The 21,624-nt window shown below is 44.7% G+C and overlaps 1 protein-coding gene and 1 pseudogene across 1 annotated transcript; both read left to right on the top strand.

Moving 5' to 3' along the window:
• The first annotated feature begins 2,527 nt into the window (after positions 1-2,527).
• Positions 2,528-8,266, top strand: LOC149310367 (SKI family transcriptional corepressor 1-like; annotated as a pseudogene).
• Positions 8,258-19,496, top strand: LOC149310366 (N-acetyltransferase ESCO2-like). The gene is made up of 11 exons (XM_089528804.1): positions 8,258-8,328; positions 8,739-8,801; positions 9,224-10,244; positions 13,197-13,284; positions 13,384-13,444; positions 15,068-15,200; positions 15,406-15,537; positions 15,869-15,958; positions 16,526-16,669; positions 17,593-17,771; positions 18,765-19,496. The coding sequence occupies exons 2-11, from the start codon at positions 8,758-8,760 to the stop codon at positions 18,895-18,897; spliced, it is 2,025 nt and encodes a 674-aa protein (XP_089384930.1). The 5' UTR covers positions 8,258-8,328; positions 8,739-8,757; the 3' UTR covers positions 18,898-19,496.
• Positions 19,497-21,624: the final 2,128 nt, after the last annotated feature.

The following is a 21,624-nucleotide window of genomic DNA, read 5'->3' as shown; positions in this document are numbered from 1 at the left end:
ACCCGGACTTTCCTTTTCGTTTCTAAAACCTTAGACCAAGGAAGAAGCCCTTCGGAGAAGCAAGGATTGACCCGAGTTTTAATTGCATTTTAAGGCAATTTAATTATGCTTTGTAATATATATATATATATATATATCACTTAAGGCAATTTAATTGGGCGTTTTGGTATCTATCTATCGCTCTATCTATCTCTCTCTCTATCTATCTATCTATAACTGCATTGTGCTTTGAAGTGTGTGTGTGTGTGTGTATATTTAATTGCATGTATGACTATTTAATTGTGCTTTGTAATAGGTATATATATATATATATATATATATTTCATTGCATTTAAGGCAATTTAATTGTGCTTTGTAGTATCTATCTGTCTATCCAATTTAATTGTGCGTTGTAAAATATATATATATATATATATATATAAAATTGCATTTAATGCAATTTAATTGTGCTTAGTAGTATATATCTATAGCTATATATAGATACACAATTTAAATTTGCGTTGTAGTATATCTTGTATACTACACTTATGGCAATTTAATTGTGAGTGGTAACAATCTTAAAACTGCCTTAAACGCCTGCCTTGGCTTAACCGAGAAGGCGATCCTCCTCCAAACCCGGGCTTAGACGGGGGTCTTTGGGGCAGGATTCCTGGGCTGCTGCCTTTAACTCTGCTTCCCCTGCGAAGCCCCCTGCATTCGGGGCTGGCTCTTCTTCTCCCCTGTAACTCACTACAACGGGCTCGAATTACCTCCGCCGCCGCCTTCCTCCCTCTCCCTCCTCCTCCGAAGCGGAGATCTGCCCAAGGAAGGAAGGAAGGAAGGAAGGGAGGGAGGAAGGAAGGAAGGAAGGAAGGAAGGAAGGAAGGAAGGAAGGAAGGAAGGAGAGGGGGGCAAGGGAAGGGGATTAGGATGATAAAAGGGGGGGGGGAGGAGCCCTTTCGCTTTCGCTTCAGGCGCAAAGGCTGCCAGGTGAAGGCGGAGAGGGGCTTTTGGGGGGGGGGATTGGTGCAACCCCCCTTTTTAAAATGACCTCCCCCCATCTATTCTTCCTTTCCTTTTCCCTCTTTCCTTACTTCTCCCTTCCCTTTTTCCTTTCCTTTCCTTCTCTTCCTTTCCCTTTTCCCCTTTCCCTTCCCTTCCTTTCCTTTCCCTTCCCTCTTTCCTTCACTTCCTTCCCTTCCTTTCTCTTTCCCTTCCTATTCCTCTTTTCCTTTCCCTTCCTTTCTCCCGGATTCTTTCCCAATGCGTTTCCACCTTTTCAAAGAAATACCTGGAGTTGGGCTGTATGTCCTTTCTCTCCCCGAAAGAGCAGCTTGCCCTGGACTACTATTGCTACCACCACCACTACTACTACTACTACTTATTATTATTATTATTATTATTATTACGTTTATTTATATCCCGCCTTCCTCCCAGTACAGGGACTCAAGGTGACTGCCTTCCTTCCTTCCTTCCTTCCTTCCTTCCTTCCTTCCTTCCCATCTCTTCTTTCCTTTCCTTCTCCAGATTCTTTCCCAACTCGTTTCCACCTCTCCAAAGAAATTTGCGGATTTCGGGGTGTGTGTGTGTGTGTGTGTTGTACCTCCTTTCCTGTCTCCAAAACGTGCTCTTCTCCAGGGCTTCCCTTCTTCCCTTCCCTTCTTCCCTTTTTCCGGATTCCTACCCAACCCCTTTCCGCCTGGATTTGGTGTCTGTGTGTACCCCCTTTTTCCTTCCCGAAACAGCGGGTTTCCCAGGACTTCCTCCCTTCCTTTCCCTTTTCCTCCCTCCTTCCCTCCTTTTCCTCTTCCTTCCCTTCTCAAGGATTCTTTCCCAATGCCTCTCCAAAGAAATTTCCCAGTTTGGGCTCTGCGTATTCCCCTTTCTCTCTCCAAAACAGTTTCCCCTTTTCCTCCTTCCTCCCTTTCCTCGCCTCCTTCCTTCCCTCTCTCTTTCCCTTCTCCCATCTTCTTTCCCAACGCCTTTTCCAAAGAAATCTCTGGATTTGGGGTGTGTGTACCCCTTTTTTCTCTCCGAAACTGCGACTTGCCCAGGACTTCCCTTCCCTTCCTTCCCCTTCCTTCCTTCGCTTCTTCCTTCCTTTCTCCCATATTCTTTGTGTGAGTCCAGCGTACTTCTTAGGACTTTTGAACCCAGAGGCAACGCTTTTTGTGGGAAGGAACGGTCCTATTTGGGGGGGCAATGTTTGCCTGGGGGTGACTTAGTGACTCCCCCCCCCCGCTCCGTAATTCAAAGAGCTTCCTTCCTTGCTTCCTTGGAGTCCCCTTCCCCTCTCCTCCTTCCTCTCCACCTCCTTGAGTGCTTCTCCATTCCTTCCTTTATCTTTGTAGGAAGGAAGGGTCCCATTTGGGGCAACTTTTGCCTGGGGGTGACTTAGTGATCCCCCTCTCCCCAGTCCAAAGACCCCTATCTTTCGTATGAGGGCTGTCCCCTTCCCCTCTCCTTCCTCTCCTCCTTCTTGAGCACTTCTTCATTCTTCCTTTCTCTCCTTTCTTTGCAGGAGTTTTGCCGTAGAGGCAGGACGCCGATGGAGTCGCTGGCTGTTTCCGCCGCCGCTGCCGCCGCTCAACTAGGACCCGGCCGGGACTGTGGCTCCTCCGCTTCTTCTTCATCATCCTCCTCTTCTTCATCCTCATCCTCCTCGTCTCCTCAGTCGAAGCCAGAGCTACTCCAGCCTTACTCCTCGTCAGGGGCCACCCTGAAGCCCAACCAAGTTGGGGAGACCATCGTGCCCTTAGTCATCGACGGCCAGGGGTGCCTCTGCCTGGCGCAGATCTCGAACACGCTGCTCAAGAACTACAGCTACAATGAGATCCACATCCGTCGGGTGGCGCTGGGCATCACCTGCGTCCAGTGCACCCCTCTCCAGCTGGAGATCCTCCGAAGGGCCGGGGCCATGCCCATCTCTTCTGCCGCTGTGGCATGATCACCGAGCGGGAGGCCGAGCGGCTCTGCAAGTCCTTTTTGGGGGAGCACAGGCCCCCCAAGCTGCCCGAGAACTTCGCCTTTGACGTGGCCCACGAATGCGCCTGGGGCTCCCGGGGCAGCTTCATCCCAGCCAGGTACATATGACCACCTTAAACAGCGTCCAAATAGCTGTCAAGACGGATCACTTCCAGCAGGCCTTTCCCCAAATGGATCTCTTCCGGCAGGCCTTTCCTGAATGGATCTCTTCTGGCAGGCCTTTCCTGAATGGATCTCTTTGGCAGGCCTTTTCCAAATAGATATCCGGCCACCAAAAAGAAAACCTAGGCTGCATCCACACTGGAGAAATAACCCAGTTTGACACTGCTTTTCAGCATCCTGGCTCAAAGTCTATGGAATTCTGGGAATTGGAGTTCGTTGTGGGCTCCTCTCTTGACCCCACAACAAACCCCAACTCCCAGAATTCCATAGCCTTCAGCCAGGGCTCTTAAAGCGGTGCCAAACTGAGTTATTTCTCCAGTGCAGATGCAGCCCCAACTTGTTGCACTCACTGTTTTGTTGTTGTTTATTATTTTAAATTATATTTTATATCGTAACTTGTTTAATTGTATTTTAAGGAGGATGGGTGGGATTCAGGGACATGGACTGTATATTTTTATGTTGTACGCTGCCTCGATTGCGTTGCGCAGAGGGGCGTGACAAAAATAAATTTTATATTATCATTTATCATTAGGTACAGCAGCTCAAGGGCCAAGTGCATCAAGTGCGCCTTCTGCAGCCTCTACTTCTCACCCAACAAGTTCATCTTCCACTCGCACCGCACACCGCAGGCCAAGTACATGCAGCCTGACACCGCCAACTTCAACTCCTGGAGGAGGCACCTCAAGCTCAGCGACAAAGGGGCCAGCGACGACCTCAGCCACGCCTGGGAGGACGTCAAGGCCATGTTCAACGGAGGGACCCGCAAAAGGACCTTCTCCCTCCACGGATCGGGCCACAGTGGCTCAGGATCAGGACCCAAGACCAGCCATGTCCACACTGACCTGGCCCCTGTCCACAAGAGCCTGCGTTGCAGCACCACAGCCCTGGTCCGGCTCCTCCGAAGGGCAGGGGGCTCCAGAGGAAGAGCGGTCAGCAGCCGTCGAGGAAGCCCTGCTGCTCCCTTTGCCACTCCCTCGGAAGGGCAGCTACCTCTCGGCCTTCCGTCCAGTGGTCAAGGACGCGGAGAGTATCGCCAAGCTCTATGGCAGTGCCAGGGAGGCCTATGGGGCAGGGGCCGGGGGTGGTGGCAATGCCCCCCCCCCCGAGGGGGCCCACCGCCAGGCTACCTCTCTCCGGACTTCCTCAGCGAAGGCAGCTCCAGCTACATGTCGCTCTCTCCAGGGAACGAGATACCGGGCCTCTCCTGCCCCCTCTTTGGTGACGGAGGCTCAGCTCTGGGGTCAATTTTTAGGTGGCTGGTTTAGTGATAACCATAGCAAGTACATTTCTAGACTTCTTCTCAGTGCACTGAAGCACTCCCTAAAGCAGTTTATAATGCATAAGTCAATTGCCCCAACAAGCTGGGGACTCATTTTAGCGACCTACAAAAAGATGCAAGGCTGAGTCAACCCTGAGCCCCTGGCTGGGCTTCAACTCACAACCATATGGTTTGTGAGTGAGTGGCTGCAGGGCAAACATTTAACCACTGCCACCGGGGTTTAAGGGTCACCCTGGCTTCTGGGCCCCTTCCCACTCTTCCTAGTGGGTCCATAGAGTTGGGAAAGACCTCCAGGGTTCATCCGCTCCAGCCTCCTTCTGCCATGTAGGAAGAAACCATCCAAAGACCCCCAGCAGACGGCCATCCAACCTCTGTTTAGAAACTCAACCAGACTCCATTGAGGCAGCAGAGGCTTCCACTGTGGAGCAGCTTTTAAGGCAAGGATGTTCTTCCTAAAATTGAGGCGGAATCTCTTTCTCTGTAGATTGCTCCGGGTTCTCTGGAGCCTCTCCAAAGGAAGGTGGCCAAAATGGTGAAGGGTCTGGAAGCCATGCCTTGTGAGGAGAGACATAGGGAGCTGGGGATGTTTAGCCTGGAGAAGAGAAGGTTAAGAGGTGATATGATAGCCCTGTTTAAATACTTGAAAGGATGTCATATTGAGGAGGGAGCAAGCTTGTTTTCTGCTGCTCCAGAGAATAGGACCCAATGGAGCAATGGATGCAAGATGCATTCTACCTAAACATTAGGAGGAACTTCCTGACAGTAAGAGCTTTTCAGTAGTGGAAGATGCTGCCTTGGAGGATGATGGAGTCTCCTCCTTTGGAGGTTTTGAAACAGAGGCTGGATGGCCTTTGACCAGGTGTGCTTTGATGGTGAGTTCCTGCATGGCAGAAATGGGGTTGCAATGGATGGCTTTGAAGTCTCTTCCAACCATGAGTCTATGGTTCATTTAAAAATATGGGAAGCCCTTAGGAGCAGGAAAAGGGCCCTAGTCCAGGACTTGGGGGGGGGGGATTTGCCTGCCCCCCTGTTACAAAATGTGGTATTTTATCTATTAAGAACAGCAGCAGCAGCATATGTTCCAACATTATGCATCTGAGCTGCAGGTAAATAAAAGGGATAATAATAATGATAATAATAATATCCCACCTTTCTCCCAATATAGGGCTAGAACAAGAAGGAAAGAGGGAGAAAGAGTCATAAAACAACTCCTCACTTTTAGTAGAGAAGGGAGGAGATAGGAAGTGACCTCTCTGATGACCAAATGACCATACGCAACACAGCCAGCCCTCCAACTGCAAAGCACTGGTGCAATAGCTCCCAAGAGCCCAGGGTGACTAGGTGTCCTCCTTTTCCAGGACCTGTCCTCCATGTCACCATTCTGTCCAGGAGAGATTTCCAAAACGTCCTCCATTTGGAGCCTGACTCCATTTGGAGCACTGCAGAAACAATCCAGTCTGAGACTGCTTTAACTGGCCTGGCTCAATGCTGGGGGATTTGGGGAGCTGTCCTTTGTGGTGCCCCCAACAAACTACAGAATGCCCAGAATCCCATAGCATTGAGCCAGGGCAGTTAAAGCGGTCTCAAAGTGGATCATTTCTGCAGTGCGGATGCAGCCTTTGAATGAAAGCCGGAGTGGCTGCAGAGAAGCCCTTGAACTGTAGAGCTGAAGGAAGGAGAACCTGGATCGGGGTTATTTTTTAGTCCCTAATTAAAGAGAAGGCAGCTGAGGCAGGAGGAGGGTTTGTGGTTGTGTGTATTTGTGTGTTTGGGTGAGGTTTTCCCTTGCAGTGGGTATCCCAGCCCTTAAGAAGAAGGGGTTTTTGCATCTGTTGTTTTATTTGGGTGCATCTTGGAGGACACTTCAATGCTCTCCCTTGCAAGAGGGTTTTCCCCTTTGGGTTCCCTTGAGGTCCTGCAAATGGTCCAAGGGCTCTTCTCTGTATTTCCTTTCTCTTTCTGGCAGGTTTATTCTCCCCAAGAAGAAGGACCCCAGACCCTCAAAAGCAACCCTCCTCTGGCAGTACCTCTGCGCCCCTGAGGAAGGTTGAGAACCACTGGGCTAGATGCACCAAGGACCTGGCTCTGTTTCAAGACAGCTTGCCATGCACCTAGGCACAACAACCTCTCCAGGTGGGACTGGGGAAAAGAAACCATGGGTAGCCACAGCTGCTGCCAGTCAGAGTTGACAGCATGGCAGGGGGTTGGACTGGATGGCCCTTGCGGTCTCTTCCAACTCTATGATTCTATGAGTGTGGGGCCGGAGGTGGCAAAGTATGCAGCCATTTCCCCTGTTTCTCATGCATAAGGCTCTAGGCTTAGTCCTAGCAGCCTTTCCAGGGGAGGTTCCTTCGTCACCTGCCTCAATCCCTGGAGAGAGCTAAGGCTGCTGGTCAATGCTGGTAACACTGGGCTAGATAGGGCCAGACTCAGTTATAGGACTGCACCCCTTTTCCCGATGCAGAAGGTCCCAGGCTCTATCCCAGCAGCAGCATCCAGAGGCAAAGCTTGGAAGATAATCATGCCCAAAACTCTGGACAGCCATGGCTGCCGACAGTCAATACACAGCTAGATGAGTCAAAAACTGACTTGATAGAAGGGCAGCTCCTAGATTCTGTTGGAAGTGGCTCCTTGGCTCCTTTAGCTTTTGAGAGGGATGAGTGTACCTTTGGGTTGGGGAAGGGGGGGCTGAAGACCATTTGCCCCCATTCCCAACCACTGTCTGCAAAAAACCCCAAACTCTCTTCCTTCTTTTGCAGATACAGTACGCTGTGCAATGAGCTGGACCAGGAGAGGAAGGCCTGCTACGCCATTCAACAGAAGCTAAAAGGTTGGTGGGAACTTAATGGCTTCATGGGGGGAAAGTGTCTTTGCTTGGAAATGATATTTCTAAAATGTATCCAAGGGTAGTCATGTTGGCCATGCAGCAAATCACAGTAACAACCAGCACTTTGAAAGGAGAGTGGAGCAAATGGAAGGTTTAGGAGTAGCAAGAGCGGGAAGGGAAGAGAGAGTGCCAGGGATGATGGAGTCAAGCCTTTTAGTCCAAGTCTCAAGTGTCTATCTTCAAGTCTCAAGCTGAGTCTCAAGTCCTTGCAAGGCACTTTCAAGTCTAGTCTCAAAGAATGGGAGCCAGCTTTAGCAGAAAGAAGAAGGGAAGTGGAGTGTGTTTCTCAAGAGGGAACAGCAAATGCATTGGCAATGGGCTTCAGATGGGGTTGAGGTGTCTTTGCACATCAGAGGAGCCTTCTCAAGCTTTTCAAAAGCTTGAGAAGGATCTTTCATCTCAGTCACATCGTCTTAAACCATGGTGGCTCCCAGTGTGGGCTTGGCAGGGACTGATACAGGTGACTTTGGGGGTGTGTGCATCTACACTGCATTGATAATCTAGTTTGATGCCACTTTAACTCCATCAGATAGAATTTGTGTGACTGACAGTTTATCAGGCCCCCAGTCAGAGCTCTTTAGACAGAGAAGACTAAAGACCTTTACAAAAACTACACCTCCCAGGGTTCCCTAGGAATGGAGCCACATCACTTAAAGCGGTGTCAAAGTGCATTATTTCCACAATGTAGATGCACCCTTAGCAGTCATTTCGCAACCGGAAGTGTTTCTTGGTCTTCTCCCTGTCTTTGCAACCGTATCTCTTTGGTCTGGGAAGGGGGCGTGTCCTTCTTACTGTTGACAGCCTTCGGTTTGTAAAACGCGGGGGCGGGAAAAACAATTAATCCTCCAGCTTTCTCATTGGCTACTCGCTCAACCAATCACCGTCGAGGGAGTTTTGAGGCCGACCAATCATAGACCGGGAGGAAAAAAGCGCGTAAATGATAGTTTCGAACTGAGCGGAGGAGAAGAAGAAGAAGAAGAGAAGGCGCCCTGAGAGGAGAGGAAGCGGAGGCGCCATTTTGTGTCTCTCTCCTGAGGTAAATTCGCGGTCGCGGCGGCGTTGGCGTTTTTGAGGCGCTCGGTCTCCTTTTGTGTTCCTTATTTCCTGTCTGGTCCCGGCTCCTCCGAGGAATCCCAAAGGGTTTTGAGGCTCCCTCAGCCTCAAAGAATACTTGCCCATAGGGAAGCCTTGTCCATAGGAATGCATTGGGGATTCCTTTTTGCCCATAGGGAATCACTGGGGAATGCTTAGAGTCCCAAGGGCCCTGATCCAGCCCAGCCCCATTCTGCCATGCAGGAACTCTCAGTCCCGTAGTTAAAAGGGTGTCAAACTGGGTTATTTCTGCAGTGTGGGTTGAGCCTGTCCTGGTTCAGTGGTTTGGAGATATGGGGACTGTCATTTGTGAGTCTTCTGCCTTTTAGTGACATAAATGCTTCTGATCCATAGAGACTGATAGACGGAGGATATGGCAGCGGTTACTCCGAGGAAAAGGAAAAGGAGTTCTGAAGGGTAAGATATTCAGGATAAACCCCCATAAACTGTTGTTTGTTTTTAAATCCTTACTACTGTGAAAAATAATACATGTCTATATGGGTATCCCATTTGTTTGTGTTGAAATGCTTGCAGATAGATATCTAACACACAAGGCAATGTATTATCAGTTATATCATGCGCATGAAACAGCGACAGGGTTTTCTCTATATATCTTGAGTTCTTCCCTTTTAAAATTATAGTGTTGCTAAACAGCTTTCCCTCTTAAAAAAGGCAATTCTGGGGCATCTATGAATCTGAATAGGAGACATACACTATATCTCTGAGGAGACTTAGTTTAATCCCCTAAATGTTCATAATTTGGATCAGAAATGGCGCTCATGTAGTTGAATTCATCCTGAAATAGGCAAAGAGTGAAATATTAACACCGCATTTTGTAGCTTGCAGTTCTCACATGGAAATCCAGTGAAAAAGCTGATGATGGCCTTCCCTGAAGAGCTTCCTGTGGCCAAGGAGCCTTGCGATCGCAGCTGTGCGTCTCCAGGAAAGCAAGCGTCTACTTTCAGAGATAAAGAGAACCGCTGCTCACCCCAAAGGCCATCCAGATCACAGAGACTTGACGTTTCTCCTCTGCAGACGGCCAATGTGCCAAAGGGAAGGCAGAGGGAACTCCCACAAACATCATCCCCAGAGTCTGGTGCCAAACACAGTTCCGTTGTACCCACCGGTTCGTTTTACAGCAAAGGCAAGCTGTTTCTCAACCTTCTGGAGAGGAAGCTGGCAAATGAAAGCCATCCCCTCGGTCTAAGAAACGATGGTGGGAACCTCCCTGTTGCCAGCAAGACAGAGGCAGCCCAGCTGAAAGTGATGGCAACCAGGAAGCCATGCTCAAAAACACGCAAGCGCCCAGCTCCTTCCAGGCAGCCCAGGGCTTTGCCCAAAAGCACTAATAAAAAAGCCAAACTACAGATTGCTCCTCCGAAGCCTGTTGAGGGGAAAGAGGTTGCCAACAGCTCTGTTGAAAAGAAAATGGAGGCTCCTTTCAAAGTCTTAAGCATGAAATTCAAGCCTGCACTAAAACTCCAGACAGGTGCAGCATTCTTTTCCACTGGAAGGAAGGTGCACTCTGTTTCTAAAAAGGGGCTTTCATCTCCATCATCCTTCCCATCTGTTAGCAAGGCATTGGTGAAAGGGAAGCAGGACAATCTTCTGACACAGACCAAGTCCAGTATGTCTGCTGAAAGCAAAGCAGCTGATGGTGGCAAGAAGGGAAGCTATGTAACTGGAACTGAAAGAGAAGATAAACAGGATTGTGTAGAGGATGATGGGACATTGGCCCACAGTTCAAGTCAACATATAGAGACTGTGTGTGAATCAAACCTGTTGCAGGATACTGAGCTCCAGACTCAATCTGATGGGTTGAAGGTGCTGGATCAAAAGGAGACTGAGACTAGGAACCAAGTAAGTAAAATTTCACTGAACACAAGCTGATATGCTGAAGTTTTAATCACTAGAGAAATTTAAGCACTGGTTAAATGGCCAGAGATGTAGTAGTTGCATCCTGCATTGTCGAAATTTAAAAGGGTTGGAATAATATTTAGTCACTTAAATTATCTTCAAAGTATCTTCCAGCTCTGACTCTCTTTTTAATTTCTGTGTGATTTTTTTAAAATCACCTACTGTAATCTAAAGGACAAGATGTTGTCCTTATTCAGTGTTAGGAAGCCTGCATTATAATTTTTGGCCTACCAGTATTCCATGTTTTGTTAAGACACTGACACTAGCAGCTAGAAGTGCTAAGGATGCCCTTGCAACATTGCTGGATCCCATAATGTCCCTTAGATTGAAAAACAACAAAACCGTCCAGCCTAGGTAATAAAATAGAAATAATAACATGGAAGTCAATTTAATAAAAACTGCTAAACTACTAAAAGGGTAGAGTCTGTGAAAGCTCATAAAATTATACATTATGCACTCTTTCACAGCATATAATTTTGTCACCAATTCTACTTCCATTGTGTGGAATCTTGGAATTTATAGTTTGGTGTGGAACTGGAGCTCTGTAGGGTTGCCATAATTGCCCACTAAAACCAGGGACAAAATGTAGGACACATTCTAGGCCAAACTAGGACAACTGCAGGACAAAACCCATCCCAAAATGTAGGACATTTAAGGTCCTCCATTTTTCTTAATGGTCCTACATTTTGGGCTGAATTTTGTCCTGCAGATTTCCTACAGTTTGGTCTAGAATTTGTTCCACATTTTGTTCCTGGTTTTAATGGACAATTATGGCAACTCTATGACTGTATGAGAACTCCCAAACCCCCAGCAAATCCCAGATTTTATAGGACAGTGCAATGGCCGCTAAAGTGGAGTCATATCCCTATAGTAGTGTATGAAAGAGGCCAGTAAGAATGACAGAAAATAGGCTGGAAGGCCCAGGCAAGAGAGGCAATACATTTATTTACATTTGGCATCAGGTGACTGTATATGAGGCACCAGATCTGAAAATGTTTGCCAATTGCTACACATTTAATTTCAGAAAACAAGGAGCATCTTAAGATGATGAAAATTCGCTTGAAGGTGAGAAAGTGATTCTTAAAGATACCAGTACTGGAAAATGGTAACCAGTCCGGTTGGACAACTGGTGAGATACATTGCCTGTTTCCAGTGCCAGGTAGTAGTCTATTAGCCATATTTTGAAATAGGTTAAGTTAGTGAGAATCTTAGCTTAATTTAGAGCAGCGGTTCCCAACCTGTGGGTCGAGACCCCTTTGGGGGTCGCATAACCCTTTCACAGGGGTCGCCCAAGACTATTAGAAAACACATATTTGCATGTAGCAATGAAAATAATTTTATGGTTGGGGTCACCACAACATGAGGAACTGTATTAAAGGGTCACAGCATTAGGAAGGTTGAGAACCTCTGATTTAGAGAGACATCCTCCACTCCTTTTTAATAGTCTAATCAAGATGTTGCGTAGGTTTGACCAGACTGTCCCTAACCAGGAACTGGGCCAAAGCTGAAGCTGTAAACCTTGGATTCATTTCCACTCAGGGCCTGAAGCTAGAGCAAAGAACTGGCTTAGTTTGGGACTCTTTTCTAGTGAATCATCACTGAGAACATCTGATGGATGATTTCCTTTTTACCCTCTTATGAAGGGTGTGCATGGCATCTATACATTTATATCTATTATCAGAACATGATGGCTTGCTTCTTTCTCCAGTTAGCGCATGGCCAAACAAATGATCAGTGTAGACTTACACAGTTCACAGGTATAGATATGTATCCAACAATGTATGTTCTTTCACAGAAAGCTCTGATTTAGGTTTTTGTGGATGGAAGAGAAAGAGGCTATTTCTATATATTTATCTCTTTCCTGTGTTTTCCCATATACCTGCCTTCCCATCCCAATGTGGGGATAATGAGACAACAGGAGGGGGAAAAGGAGGACTTCGAGGAAAGGAATTTTGCGAGCATTGCCTGCTTCCAATTCCATTCACAGAAGCCTTCGCTGGATTAAAAAGCCTGTCTCTCACCAGGATAGCAGATATGGCTGTTTTGTCATTAATCCTTAGACATTGGCGCGTTACAGACCACCCAAAACGGGCGGTCTTGCGCCGCTGCCGGTTGCCGCGTCCGGGAACCTCAGCAGCCAAACCACATGGTTCCCGGGCGCAGCAAGAAAGAAGTGCCGAAATGGCGCTTCTTCCTGGGCCCTGGAAGTGGTGCCGCAAGGCGCGCACTCGCAGCGCCACTTCCGGTGCATGACATCCGGATGCTGTGCGTCCGCGACATCAAAATGGCGGTGCCCATTTGTATGTGGCGCCGCCATTTTGATGTACTCATTACACGCGAGGGGAAGGCGCGTCAGGAAGTACTGCCCCTCGCATGTAACAATGACGCCTCATAGGCCCGTCTGTAACGCGCCTTTGTTTTGGTTAACAGACTGGCTGTGCTTTGGCACTAAGCTAGAATTACAGGGATATGAATCATCCTGCCAGCCCTGGCCTTAGGCAACATCTTTACTCTTTCCTTTGTGCCTCAAAGACCATAGTTAAAACTGAACTTGTCACCTCATCACCATCCCCACATGTTTTGCATTTCAATGGGTATTCATGTAGTGTATATAAAGGCATCACTTCCTGGGCATCACCTGCATGACACCAATAAATTAGGATCTCAGGATCAGAAATAATGTGAACCTCTTGATTTCTGGCTTCTTCTATTCTTCCACTGAGCTCCAAGTAGGATGGGCTTAAGTATCTTTAGTCATCTTCCAACCACACACTAACCAGACCCAGGCGTGTTTCTTTTCAGCAAACGTTGCTGCATCGTGTCTTTTCAAATCTGTGCCGGAAACAATTATTTGAATACGTATTGTTTTATTTAGGCAATTTGTCATATTCACAGGTCTTGGAAGAAAAGTCACAGTCACCCAGAAGTTTGAAGAAGGATGAGAATACATCTGCCACTAATCTTTCTAATGGGATTAGCAAGGGTAAGAATAAATAATGTTAAGACCATGTTAGAAGTCCAAGTGCATTGTTATGGACCTATTAAAAACTTGGTAGTCAATTGGATGTTCTTTTTTCCTTAGTGTCAACATTAGCAGACAGCGCTCATCTTTTGTTCAGTACACCCTTCAACAACAAAAAAAGGTATTCTAATATTCACAAGTAATATAACAAACAAACAAGAGGTTTTTTTTAACTAGATGCTTTGCCTTGATCAATAGATCAGGATAGCTACATTTTGATCCAGTTCTTTATTAATCTTTCCTCTGGGTTAGTCTATATGCTGTATTGAACTCTGAAAAGCAATGTTATATGGTATACCTCATTAGTCTATCTATGGTATAACAATTCAGTCTGCAAAAATATGTGGGTCCCATGCTTAAGTTGGAGTCTTAAGGCAATCCTAATAGCTATATCTGAGGAGATGTACCGAAGATGCTCTCTCATAGTGTCAGCAAAGTTAGTATGTGAGTTAGCTAGAGAAAACCAGGCATCATACATCAGTTCACATAATTGATGGACACTTAGGGCCGAAGCAGATAGCCCTGAAGGGTGGCTTCACACCACCCCTTTGATTGTGAGACTGAGGCCATGGAGTGTAGTTGCCACTTTTTTCTGGCCCAAAAAGAAGTGGCATAAAGTTGCTCCTTTTTGAGCCGGCAAAAAGCCAGATCTTCCCCCACTGCTGTAGCTTTGTGGTGCTCCTGCAGCATGTGGCGTATGAATGCCACACTGCCATAGCACCGAAACGCTGCCCGCTGTGTGGTTGGGCAGGCAGCTTCACCCCAGCTCTAAACAACATGCCCCCAAGCAGCTGCACACAGACCATCTGTTTCACTCCTAAAACCCACTGGACACCTGCTTCCTCTTGCTATATTGGAAACATCATCTATTATGAGTTCTAGATGCACTTGCTTGCACAGGCTTTTATCTTCCTCTTAATTTCATTCCCTCCTCCTATTGTTTCATCCCCTCCTATTGTTTTTCTGCTCTGCAAATGGCCTCCCTATTCTTATTATTTATTACTATTTATATTATTTTGGGGTTACCTCTTTGTACTTGGGAGTGCTTGACAAGTCCATCAGAGGAATAAATGAATTAAATGGATTACCACTTCCTCTTCAATATGATCTGTGTGATTTGTGCCATTGATGCCCCATACACATCTTATTGGTGGGACTAACAGCAAAACAAATCCAACAGTGGAAGATTTGGATTTGATCTCTTTGAGAGAAAAACATACCAGAACTGTAGGGCATCTGCCAACAGTGTCCTTGCATATAGAAAGCCAGGTGATTGACATGTCAAACTACAGTAAGGTAGTCCTAGAGTTAAATCTCCAAGCCATGAAATTTACTGAGTGACCTTTGACCTGCCCCTTGGCCTAGCAAAGGGCTACTATGAGAATAAAATGGAGAATTCTGAACTAACTACTCCTTTCAAGTATGATGATTGTTTTTTGTTGGGAGGAGAGGAGCTATGTTTATTGTTCTGCCTACAGCCATGGCAATCAGCGTTAATTCTGAACTTGTATAGAGAATAGCTAGCTGAAAGAGAGTTATGAAATGTCTCTGAAGGCCAGGTGTGGACAATTGTGGCCCTTCAGATATTGCTGAATTACAGCTCTCAGCATTTTTCACTATTGACAGAACAGTCTAGAGCTTCTGAGAATATTCTGCAACATCTGAAGAACCACACTTTGCTCACTGTGCCATAGTCTCTGTGGAGCCATATTGTTGACATGCAAATACGTTAAATACATTCCAGACCACAGATTCTCCCTGATGAGCCACTCTCAGTTGTGGAAGTCAGTCCAGTAGTACAGAACATTCCTGCTGTACAGAGAACCAGCAAGAAGACCAAAGAATTGAGTAAAGGCTTAAAAGATCAGATGGTCATTGTGAGTATATTCCTGCATTTGTATCACTTAGTACTTGAAGAGCTATTGAAATGCTGCAGAGTTTAAAGTAACGTTTTATTTAGCATGATGAAACTCTTCTAGCTGCTAGGCAGATTAAGCTTTGTTTCCTTTATGTGTATTTTAGATATTGTAGTGCTCTCTCCTGATGCTGTAGATTTTAGTCACATGGTCCTTACCTTGGCAGGATGCTGGCCAGAAACATTTTGGTGCCACTGTCTGCAAATCATGTGGAATGGTGTACTCTGCTGCCAATCCAGAGGACGAAGCCCATCATCTCCAATATCACCAGAGGCTCCTTGAGGGAATAAAATATGTGGTAAGCCAGATGCAGCATCATGCCCTTTATGAATTAATTTCTTGAATTTCTGTGTGATTCTGGACAATACAACCCCTAGAACAAGTACCAAATAAAAGGTGATCTGGGAATTGTTGAGCATAGATTCTGTCTCAGGTGAAACAGTCTGATCATTGCTAACTCCATTCTTTCTGGAGATTGTGTTATGACAAAAATTTGCTGACAGTTTATTGTTACAAGCTGGGTTTTCCTATTTTATTTTAGCTTTGGTATGTGTTTGAGATAATACTCTGGACTATAAGCTGTTAGTAATATGCATTCATTTTCCTCTCTCTTTTTCTTCTCTTGGTAGAGCTGGAAGAATGAGCATGTAGTTGCAGAGTTTTGGGATGGGAAAATTGTCTTGATCATGTCGGGCGACCCAAAATATGCCATTAAGAAGGTACAATGCAGAGTTTTCTTCTGGTCTTGCTTGTCCTGAGGCGAAGTGTTTGTCTCAAAACTTATGCCAGACAGTTTTGGGAATGATCTGAAGTTCTTGTATTTTGAGTGAATATTTTTTCCTTGTTCACAAAATACCTTCAGTACATATTTAAATAATCTTTCAGACTTTCAAGTTAAGTGCCCTTCTTTAAACTTTTCACCTTTGACATAGTCAGTTATTTTCTTTTTCTAGCTTGGATTTCTTTTTTGCTTGAGTGTTGTTAAAGTAAATTGAATGTTTGGTTTGAATTTTTGTAATATTTATAATACATAGATCAAAATAGAATTCTGTTCCATTTTAAAGTTATTTACATTTTCCCAGCCACTTACTCTGTAATGTTAGCAAGAAATTAGCTTACAATTGTTTTTTGTCCCAGTTCTTCACTGTCATTTATGAATTAAACAAGAGTTCCAGTTCTGTTGCTTCCACAGCTAACTCCTCCATGACATAGTACTGTATGTTGCTAATACATATCTAGAAATGTTGCTGGTTATGAGTTCCATGTGTCATATTTTCTTCTCATAGGCTGAAGATGTTCGTGAGCTTGTAGATAATGAACTTGGATTTAAACAAACGTTATTGACCAATCCAACTCAAATCCGAACATACCTATTTGTATCTAACGAGAGGAAGATAATTGGCTGCTTAATTGCTGAGCCTGTTGGAAAGGTGAGTAGCTTGCTGACCTGTCTTTGAGTCTTTCAGCTGGTACCTCACAGTGATCAAAGAACCTCCAAATGAAATCGTTGTTACGCTTCAATCGTTCTCCGGAGGCCATATCTTCTCTAGCCTTACTCAAGAGCCTTTTAACACTTTCCCATACCTAGGATGGCCAGCTAGCTGTTCACAAGATTTGAATTCCAGAATAGCAGTTATGCCAGTCAGTTGCAAAACCAACAAACAGCTATGTGGGACTCTTCAAACTAAAAAGCCTACGTGTGTGTTGAGTGCCTTCAAGTCGTTTCTGACTTATGGCGACCCTAAGGTGACCTTATCACTGGGTTTTCTTGGCTAAAGTCTTCAGAGTGTTTGCCATTGCAATCCTTTGGAGCTGAGGAGTGTGACTTGCCCAAGTCATCCAGTGGATTTTCGTGGCTAAGTGGGGATTTGAAACATTCTCTCCAGAGTCATAGTCCAATGCTCAGACCATTAAGCCATGCTGGCTCTCATAAGAAGTATGTAGGAAGAAATCTATTTATGTTATAAGGCCACCCATCTACAGATAGGAAGCAGAAAGAATTATATGGGGAAAAAAATACAGTAACAGCAGAAAATAATAGAAGCGCAGCATAAAACTTTCCTGTTATTGGAGAGAGAATAAAACAAGTGGTAATCCTGAATTAAAAACTATAATAACATGAAAATCCAAAACTTTAATTAAGTTTTGTTGATAAATTGATACTTTATCAAATGGATTTGGAATTCTAATGATTCATTTAAAAAGACTTTTTGCCTTTTTCTAAAAGGTACCTGAAGCAACATATGCTGCACACATTTTTAGGCATCCTTGAGTGTCTGTCCCATAAGGCAGCATACGGTTTAGATTTGTTGTCTTTACATTTCCATGTACAAGCTTGTCTTACTTTTCCCAGGCTTTCCGAGTGCTTTCTGAGCCCACAACACAATCTCCTACTAAGAACAGCCTGGAGCCTCAGCGTGCGTGGTGTTGTTCGACAAAGCCAGAGAAGGTGTTCTGTGGAATCAGCCGAATCTGGGTGTTCAGCCTGATGCGGAGAAAGCACATTGCTAGCCGTATGGTCGATGTGCTCAGGTGAAGAAGTGTGCCAGTTTGCCTTCCAGTTCAAACAACCTATTGAAATTTAGGTGTTAGACATATGCTTTCTTGGATAATAGCCGATTTTCAGTTTGGTTTAAGGGAGGTGTGCTTACAAGTATGCAAATGCACATCGCACTAGGGAGCTGGCTCCCACATATTGACCTGGTTGTACACTCCATATAAATAAGGATGTGAAAACTGCTTTGGACTAGAGTAACCTCCCACCAATTCCCTTACGCCTAAAAACAGTATATTCAAAGCAGACAAGCTGGGAACCTCCCTTTTTAGACACTGGCTGCTGTTACACAACACTAGTATACTGAATGACCTAACTGCTGCTATGTTTCTTAAAAAAGCAATTTAAACATGGGAGACTGATGCTGTTTTTTAAAGACACCTTTGTTATTCCATATGATAAGATGCTAGTGTTGTGAATGATTGTTTCACTTCTGAAGAGTGTCTAACCTACCCTCTTCACCACGGCCCAGTTCACAAGCAGAATCAGGTCTAACCCATCACCACATGAAACACTTTGTAGAAACCAGGAATGGCATGTATACAGTTGCTCAGGTGTACAATCGAACCAAGCCATTTACTGCAAAAGTGGGTGAACAGATCATTTACAATATATTCAAGCCTAATGGAAGTATTTCAGTCTTAAATTGCTTGGATACAATGAGGAGAACAAACTTCACAGGCTCTGTTTACTCCCCTTTTCTTTAGTTATGACAAACTTTAACTAGCCCATTATAATACTAGAGTCCTCCCTCCATTTTCACAGACTTTGAGTTCATGATCTTGGTCCTTCTCGGACCACCAAATGGGGAGGGTTAAAATGGTGCGTCAGTGGGGCTTGAATGTATACAAATTTCCATGGGGGGGGGGGGGTCCGGAATGGATTCCCACAACAATGGAGAGATGACTAATAATTGATAAAGAGGGGGACTGGATGGTTGTATTGCACTAATATATATTTTTCTCTTCTAGGCGAACATTTTGCTTTGGCTCTTATTTAAGCACCAATGAAATTGCCTTTTCCGATCCTACACCTGATGGCAAGCTATTTGCAGTCAAGTATTGCCAGACACCCAACTTCCTTGTGTATAATTTCATCAGTTAAGACCAGTCCAGACAACTAGAGCTTGCCTCTTCCTACAGCAAAGGTCTTTACTTTTGAAAAGATACATGTTGCCGTTTTTCTTGTACTCTCTTCTGCATTTTAATATTGTAATGTAAATTAGAAATGGTACCAAACCAAGTTTGTGTTCTTTTAAAATGTTTAAATCTGGAAGTTAAAATTTCTGAAGCTGGATATAAAGGTTTTGATTTTATGGGAAGGAGAACATTGTTTAGGCTTTCTAACTATGGCTAATGTTTGTTTCAGCCAGTCATACCTGCTTACCATCTTTCTATGCCCATCAGTCTGCTCTTTTGCCTTCAAATTGCTTGTTGGATCTGGGTGAAAGATGAGCTAAAGAAGGCAACTCTGTTAAGCTGAGTGAAGGCTTCTTTGTGGAAAGAGGGCAGGGTATGGGATATTTTAATGCTGCTATGGAGTAGTTAACTTTTTTGCACTTGTTAGTGGATGCGCAGCACTAGGGATGTAACCCTGTAACCCTGGCATGTTGGATGTAAATCCAGAAGCTGTATAAGCTGTGTCTGCAAACCACTGCAATTCTTGCACTAAACACTGTTTGGACAAATAAATATTTGTGTTTTAGTCCACTGTGTTTATGAAGTGAAAAAATATGTCATTGAATACTAAGATTAGGATGGTCTGCGTTATATATGTTGTGAAAGCTGGATGGTGAAAAAAGCTGACGGAAGAGTTCTGCAAATGCTGTGGATTGCTAAAAAGACAGATCAATAGCTGCCTCGGTCCTCGGAGTAGGCGGGATATAAATAAAATCAAAGATTATTATTATTAGGTCCAACTTAGAGCAAATCAGGCCTGAGCTTTCCCTAGAAGCCAAGATGACTAAACTGGGGTTGAACAGAAAGGACGTTAATGCTTCACAAAGTGGAGGGTAATAGGAAATGGGGAAGACTGCATATCCAATGGATAGCTTAAATCAGGGAAGCCGTGGCCATGAGCATGCAAGGGTCATTTGGAGGTCTCTGGTTCATGGGGTCACAATAAGTCAAATTTGACTTGATGGCGGTTAACAGAGTGAGGAAAAAGTTAGAGGTGATACCCTAAACCCAAAACAACAGGTGTGTAAACAAAAAGTCTAGGGGGGATGAAAATGAAAAACACAGTAATTTTATTAAAACTGTGTGTAACAATAGGAAGCTAAAAAGAATAAAAGCATAAAATATATGCAATCCTGTAAGCAGACAGGCTTCTAATGTAAGCCCTAATGTAAACAAGGCTGGTATTGCCATAAGTACTAGGCTTGAGAACTACAAATCCCTAATAGTATAACAAACATAAGGAGGTGTCAAACTTACAGAGTGCCAGTGCAATAGCAAATAAATTCCTTTACACCTCCCAGAAGGTAATTAAAAGGGATAGCACAGTACGCCCATTACAATTGAAAAATGAACAAAGACCAAACGCGTTTTGACTGAAAGTCTTCATCAGCGGTCATGGTAAACTAAAGATAAAATAGGTATGGATCACATATCAGCAAGATACAAACAACAAGAGAGACCATGTAATTAAAAACACATTATGCAAAAATACCTGATATTACAGCCTTGTAAAGTATATCATATAATATGTTGGGACATCAAGTTGCAGTAAGCAAGTTGTTGGTCCTCTTGGACCCAGTATGATACCTAGAAGAAAATGTGTGTGTGTGTGTGTGTGTATACAAGCAAGTTGTAAATTATAAATTATAGTAGCAAGAATTTTAGTAAATGCACTCCAAAATATATCCTTACTTACAAAAGACTTGGATGTCCCACATGTAGATACAAGCCCTGATGGGGTTTAGCAAGAGGGAGCTCTATATCCCTATCCCCATCTCAAATCTAATGCAGCTGTTTAACGCAGCCTGAGATCATTCTGCAGCAAGTGAGATCCTGCAGGTAATGATGACCCCTACAATTATAATGCTGCTGCTGCTTACAAAGTCAGTCTCTTCACCTCACTCTTCCTCCCAGCCAACCAAAACCAACACCATACATTCCTGTCATATCCAGCAGTTAAGGATCTCGTGACAAGAAATATGTTGATACAGTGAAATAGAAGTAATTCAATATGGGGAAATAGCGCTGTGGTTTACTAGAGAGAAATGTGAAGGGATGGAGACAAGAAACAGAGGGGGAATATGCTTGGGACGTATTGGAAAGGGGGCTGTCATCTGAATGAAATGCAGAGGGGGCAGATGGACAGTTTATGGCCCTTTTGGTTTCATGAAAGAAGACTTGGTTGGTAAACAGGACAACATCTTGCTTCCTGGGAGAGAGGGATTGATACTGGAGAGGAGAGAGTTGGAGGAAAAGCGCCACGGTTATTAAAGAACTCTGATGTAGTTAAAAGTGCTCAAAAGAGGCTTGGAGAGGGAAGCCTTAAATGTTGGCTGATTTGGGGACAATTCGGATATGACACAACTCCATTAGTGGCAAACAGCTATCTTGGATTCCAGCTTAAAGCATTAGTTAATTTACACTATTATGCTGTCCTGGCTCTTTAAATTTGGGTCCTCTATTCATGACAATTCCCCTGCTTTGTATCCTCATTTCCCATTGAATCTACCTCTAAGGAGGATCCAGATTCTCTCCCAACCAGACAAAAGCAACACTTTCCCTTTATGGTGATGGCTGCAAGCGTGGGATTCGGAGTGGAAAGAAAGAAGATGGGAAGGAAATCAGTTCATTGAGAGGTGGTTCTGGGGAACAG

Source organism: Sceloporus occidentalis, unplaced genomic scaffold, assembly GCF_023333645.1.
Source record: "Sceloporus occidentalis isolate IW3139 unplaced genomic scaffold, rSceOcc1.0.p SCAF_6, whole genome shotgun sequence".
In the NCBI taxonomy this organism is placed as follows: Eukaryota; Metazoa; Chordata; class Lepidosauria; order Squamata; family Phrynosomatidae; genus Sceloporus; species Sceloporus occidentalis.
Note: the sequence above shows the minus strand (reverse complement) of the source record. Positions and strands in the feature narration are given on the sequence as shown.